Consider the following 5,952-nt stretch of genomic DNA (forward strand, 5'->3'; position numbering starts at 1 on the left):
GGGGCCGTATGTACCAACACATGGATGGTGTGCCAGCCCCTGCCACCACTGTCGTCCCAGCTGGAGCCTTCCTCTGCCTCAGTTGTGTTCCAGAGAGCAGATCAAGGACAGAGCTGCTACAGAAACCTCTAGGGAGAAGTCAGTCTTAAAAATCCCTCTTATATAGAGGAGCATCCAACAGTTGCCCTGCTCTGGGGCTGGGCTTGGTGGCCAAGCACAGGGTGTCTAGCAGGCTCTTGAGCGAAGGAGCATGTGGCTTTCTTGGCAGTTGATGGAAGCTGGCAGCTCAGCCTTCACTGAGGTCCAGCTTGGGGAGCTCCCTGGGGGGTGACAGGTTCCCCCTGTCATCTTTGTGGCATGTGACACACGCACTAGTGATGCTCAAGCCTTTCCTAGTTTCATTTTGCCTTCTGACCAATAGAGGTCCCTGATGTCACTCTGGTGGAGAAAAGAGGTGGCATCAGCTTAAAGAGCTGAATAACTGCCCTGAAAATACTGAAGAAGGGCTATTTTTGCTGGTGGATGAGAGCCCATTGTGACAATCCTGTGTCAGCCCCCAGGATCACTAGGTTGCTGGCCTGAGGAATCCTCCAGAGCCAGACCTATGTCTGCGCCGGGACTGAGCCCATGCAGGGCTTAGCTGTGGCCCTTCCTGCAGCACGCAGAAGGACTCTCCTCTGGGACAACAGCTTCCCTGGAGTGTGCAGCAAAGCTTTTGGCTCATGCATTTCTGCAGAAATCATTATCTGTTATTTTTCCCTACTTGAGAGTGAGTGGATTTCCTAATCTTTCAGCTGCTGGCAAAAGAAACACACCAGCATCTCCGGCCAGGACACTGGTACCTTTGAGCCCATGGCATAGAAAAGCCCTGCCAAAAGTATTACCTGACTGACACCAAAAGCTCATGAGTGTGGGGTTTTTTTTTTTACCTACAGACCAAGTGAGACAGCTGTGGAGGGTAACTGGGACTGGTGAGCCATCGGGGTGGCTGGGCTGGGCCAAGACTGTCATTGCTCTTTTCCTGTAATGAGAATTGCTCTGTGGGAGGCAGTGTTTTGGGCTCCATCTCTAGTTTATTGGCCATTGCGATTTAGCTGTTAGATCTACTACAAAACTCCTTCCTGGCTTGGTCAGAGTCACTCTGGGGGGAAGCTGAGGCCGGCACGGACCGTGCTCCCTGCTCTGTTTGCTCTGCTGTTCTCTGTCTCCCCATCAAAGCAAGCTACTGGCTGACAATTTGTCCCAGCAGCGGTGAACAGCCACAGGGACCTCCCAAGAGCTGCGACTGTCCCAGTCCAAATCCCAAAGGCAGCAGCGTGGTGCTCCCATCCATGCGTATGAGGGATTTTTTTTGTCTGTTTCTGTTTTTACAAGTGAACTGCAATTGATCTGTCTCCCAAGCAAGCTGTGCTGTTTTGTTTGCACTGGCCCAGTGGCTGTAGGGTTGTCACACGTGGTTTCCTTGGGACGGCTCCAGATGCTTCCCGGCCCCGTGGAGAGCACTACACAGTAAGGAGCCAAAGGCGGCAGAGAAGTTGGTGCCTTTCGCTCTCCCTCTGGGCTGGCGCAGCCTCAGGCTGGGACTCGCCATGCCCGGACCAGCCACGCTGCTTAGGCTGGAGAAAACAGATGTACCCCCAGTTGCCTCTGCCCAGACAGGCACCATCCTCCCCGCAGCTTCGGAGCCGACGTCCTGTTTGGCTTGAGCCTGAGCCAGTGCCCCGATGAATGCAGCTCTTGTCAGCACCCTCCACCTCGGCCGGCTTCGGGTGGGGGTCTGGTCTTCTGGCTGATGAAAGGCGCCCGTGTGTAGCTGCCGAACTGAGAGGGACGGAGGGGGCATGGGGCATGCTGTGGGACCAGGCTGACAGAGAAGGTAACCTGGGCAGAGACCAGCAACTTGCTCCTCTCCGAGCCCTACTGTTGGCCAAGGGAGGAGAAGATGGTCTGGAAAAGGGTATCTGATCAGCTCCTTGGAGGAGATGCCTAGTTCATGAACCAAAGCAGACTACCTTGCCTGGGACACAGCTACTTCTGCCTCCCTCCTCCCCACCCTGGGCCTGCTGACTCCTCATTAGCAAGGGCTAATTGGCATTAGCATCAGGCACAGTTCTGCCACAGGGACCCTCCTCTGCCCTCCGTGGTGGCTTTTGGTGGGGCTTCCCTAACTGAACTCCCTCTCATGATGCAGTGCTAGGAGAAACAGCTGTGCTGAGGCTTTAGAAGGATTTAGAAGGGTATTTTCTGCTTGTCTTTTACTGTCCTGTGGTTAAAATCCATCTCTTAGTCGTAGTCGCTGCTGCAGCCTCTGTTCCTCCTCCCTGCCTGCCTGGCTGAGCAGGAATTAGGCTGAGCCAGCTCTGCCTGGGCCCCTGGTAGGGTTCTTGTTTGCGTCTTTTGGGCTGTTTTCTCTTTCCTGGTTAGAGCAGATGGACTGAGAATTGGGGGTCCTTGCCTGGCCAGGGGGGACTCATTCTGGGATGGAGGGAGGATGGGAGGTGGCTGGTTCCTTGGCCCCCACGCCAAAGGGTAGTCAGTGATGGGGGGACAGCGCTGACACTCTTGGCCTCCTTAGAACCAGCAGTGCAGCCAGTGCCTGTGCCCAAAAAGCTGCACCCCTGTTCCTTGCCACATGCCACAAGGGACCCCGTAGCTCTGCTGTTGAACGCTTTATTTCTCTCTCGCTGTAGCCCTCCCTTCCCGGAGCAGACGCTCTCCTTTTCCTCTCGCCGCAGCTCCAGGGTGTGCTGTGGGAGAGGACTGGTGCCCTCCTTTCTCTGCTGGCTCCCAAGGGAAGGATGCTCTGCCCGGGAGGGACAGGGCTGCCAGGCAGCCCGCTGCCAGGTTTGGGGAGGGGAGGGACAGGCATGGAGCAATGCGCCCAGAGCGCTTCATCACGAGCAGTCAGTCAACCAATGCTACAGTAAGGAGGTGGTTGGGGTTAGAGGGCCACCTCTGATCCTATTTTACAAGGGAGGGGGAGTGGGCCCCGGTTTAGAGAGCCGTGTCTTCAGCCTCGATGCGGGGCCCAAAGAGCTTCTCTGCAGTTGCTTTGCCATCATACTTGGGCAGGTTGCCACCAAAGTCTGCTGGCAAGATGTCAGCATCAATCTCCTGGTAGAAGGACTCCAGCTCCTCCCCGTGCACAAAGACCTAGCAGGACACAGGAGCAACCCTCAGCAGAAGACCTGGGCAACTCTTCCCGGCCACCCTGTTTAACCCAGGGATGTGCCTCTGCCGCCGGGTCCCTTTCCCACACTCACCCTCTCCAGCAGTTTGCTCTTCAGGAATGGTTTGACCACGTTGTAGGTTGTGGTGAAGTACCAAGGCTGGTGGATGAAGTGGACGGCCTTGAATCGTGCTGGGAAGGAGTCCTAGGATCCCAAACCCAGACACAGATGGTTACAGATGGTGCTGCCCACATGGAGCTGGGCAGGCAGCAACGGACACCTCAGCACTGCTGTGGCTCCCCTCGCCTATTCTCCCTGTCTCTCTTTGATGGCCCCTTTTTTATTCTGACCCAGAGGATCAGCTGTCCCAGCCCCAGGAGCACCAGGGAAGCAGAAGAGTCTTCCAGATGGTTCATTGCTTCCACTCCGTCAGAAGGACCACATTTCTGCTGTCCTCCTTCCCTGGAGAGAGCCAAGTGTCTTTGGCCTCTTGTCCAAGGGCAGAAATCCTGGAGTGCCTGTGAGTGTCCATCCAGCCTGGACTGGGCTGGGCTGAGAGGGTGGTGAGGAAAGGCCTCCAGGCCATGCTGTAGGACGCTGCAAGGAGTGGTGGGTACTGCTTCGGGTTGGCCATTTAAGAGGGCAGGGAGCTGGGGCTGGAAAAACAGGATCCGTCTGGCAGGATTTAGCCAATTAACCGGCAAGGGAAGGAGCATGTGATGGGGAACAGGCTCTCCACGATGTTTTCTTGTGGTGCCACTGCAGTGGCAATCCCAGACCCTGCTAGCTCTGCCTTCACCCTTCCCTGAGCTCTCTGATCCCCCAGGACCTGCTCTGCCTCTGCTGGGTGCAGACTTTCCCACCTCACCTGCAGCATGTCCACCATCTTCTTGAGCTCAGAGGGTTTGATCCCTGATGCCTGCTGCATGGTGAAGCCCTTGAAGTTCTCAATGATGCAGAACCCGTTGATCTGGGTCTCTTCATTTTCCAGCAGCTTCTCCAAGATAACGCAATAGGCACGAAGGATCTGACGGAGAAGAGAGACAACAGGTCTGGTATTAGGTCTCACCTCCCATAGACCCCAGGAGGTTCCCAGGAAGGGTCCCATGGAGAGTTAGCCAGGGTATGCTTGACTCCAGCCTGTTTGTCGCAGCCAGTCCCAGGACTTCAAAGCAGGGAGGGCATTTCAGGGGATGTTCAACAACCAGCAGGTTTCCCGTTCAAGGTGGGTGCGTTTCAGATCTGGATGTTGCCACCAAATTCAGAGCTGAGCAGAAAACGGAGCTGGGAGAAGTTGTGAGTTAGACGCCTGGAGACCTCTTTGCCAAGAAGCCCTTTCTGTGCCCTGTGCCTCAGTTTCCTCCTCTGCCCTGCAGGTCCCTCATTTCTAAAGCACCTTGGTTTAATGGCGTGGTGCCTTTCTTCAGCCCGTGTTACCTGGGCTGGGGGATGCACACCCTGAATCTGGCCTGCACCCTGCACCATGTCAGGGGGAAGGAAGGGGAACCCTTTGGGATGGACCATGCTCTCCCAGGCTCCCCAGAAGGATAAACTCAAAGGGCGACAGATTTGCTTCAACCTGGGTGGCTGGAGGCTGTCTGTGGACATATGTATATGTGTGTGTAAGGGATGCTGCACTCAGATGTGCTGAGCAGGACAAGTCCAGGAGTAGGACCACTCTGCTCCGGGAGCGACGGCTGGGCTGGGCTGACCTCATCGAAGGTGATCTCCTCATAATCCCAGTTCTCGATGTTGAAGAGCATCACCACCCGGCCGTACTTGTCTCTGCTGGTCAGGATGCCGGGGTAGCCGGCCTCGATGGTGCTGCGCACGGCCTCGGGGGTCAGGTTGTCGAAGAGCTCGGGGTACTGCTGGCGGAAGTTCACGTAGCCTGTGGAGAGAGGCACAAATCGGGTAGGACAAAGGCTGCTCACCGGGACTCGGGAAGCCAGGGCAGCGCTGGGGGAGCTGCCAGAGATGGAGTGGGCTGGTGATGGTGAGACATCAGTCCCGAGCCTGACAGCTGCAGATCGGCTGTGCCCAGAGTCCACATGGGTCAGGTCTTCTCCAGCAAAGGTGGGGAGAGAAGCTCAGCCCTGGCCCTGGCGCACTTGGTATAATTCTCCCCATGCTTCCCGCGCCTGTTTTCTCTCCAACACCTCAATGAGCAGATAAAGTCATTTTCCCCCTCATTTCCCTTCTCCTCTTCCTCCCCATTTGGGTGACATCCCCCAGCTCCCCTCCCTTGGCACCCTGCGGGCATGAAATAAGGAATCTCACCCTGGGAAAATGCGGGTGAACAAAACAGCTGTCTGGGAGCCAGCACTGATAATTACAACTCATTATGCCCCAAGCTGACACAAAGAAGAGTGGAGCCGGAGCCAGGCAGGTCCCTGCCGGCAGCGTCCCCCCTCCCCGGGCTGACCTCCCACTCCCCCTCCATCCCTATAGGTCACCCCCAACGTGGGAAAGGGGTGCCACAACCCCCCAACCTGCCCCTAGCCCTCGAGGGGTCCCGGGGGTGCTGGGGCCACCAGGCACCATGCACAGAAGCATCAGGGTGGGTGCAGAAATGGCTCCTTATAGGGGTACATAGCGGGGTGCATGGGGGATGTATAGGGCACGGAGGTCTTGAGGGGATGCAGCCCAAACCAGCTGGGTTTGCTGCAGAAATGAAACAGCCTGCCACTGCCAAACACATTTTTTTTCCATTTTGTCTGGTAAATCAGCAAGGAATGGGACTGTCCTGGCGTAGCAGGATGCCTGGCGCCACCCTCATTTA

General features: G+C 56.4%; 1 protein-coding gene across 1 annotated transcript in view; it reads right to left on the reverse strand.

The window, feature by feature from the left end:
• Positions 1-2,912: 2,912 nt before the first annotated feature.
• RLBP1 (retinaldehyde binding protein 1) overlaps positions 2,913-5,952 on the reverse strand; it is a 4,231-nt gene continuing 1,191 nt past the window's right edge. Inside the window, exons 4-7 of the mRNA XM_009881056.1 lie at positions 4,883-5,061; positions 4,039-4,197; positions 3,264-3,374; positions 2,913-3,153 (exon numbers count right to left, since the gene is read on the reverse strand). Coding sequence (XP_009879358.1) covers positions 2,995-3,153; positions 3,264-3,374; positions 4,039-4,197; positions 4,883-5,061 — 608 coding nt within the window. The 3' untranslated portion in view covers positions 2,913-2,994. The remainder of the gene's footprint in view (positions 3,154-3,263; positions 3,375-4,038; positions 4,198-4,882; positions 5,062-5,952) is intronic.

Source organism: Charadrius vociferus, unplaced genomic scaffold (assembly GCF_000708025.1).
Source record: "Charadrius vociferus isolate BGI_N301 unplaced genomic scaffold, ASM70802v2 scaffold2373, whole genome shotgun sequence".
Classification (NCBI taxonomy): domain Eukaryota; kingdom Metazoa; phylum Chordata; class Aves; order Charadriiformes; family Charadriidae; genus Charadrius; species Charadrius vociferus.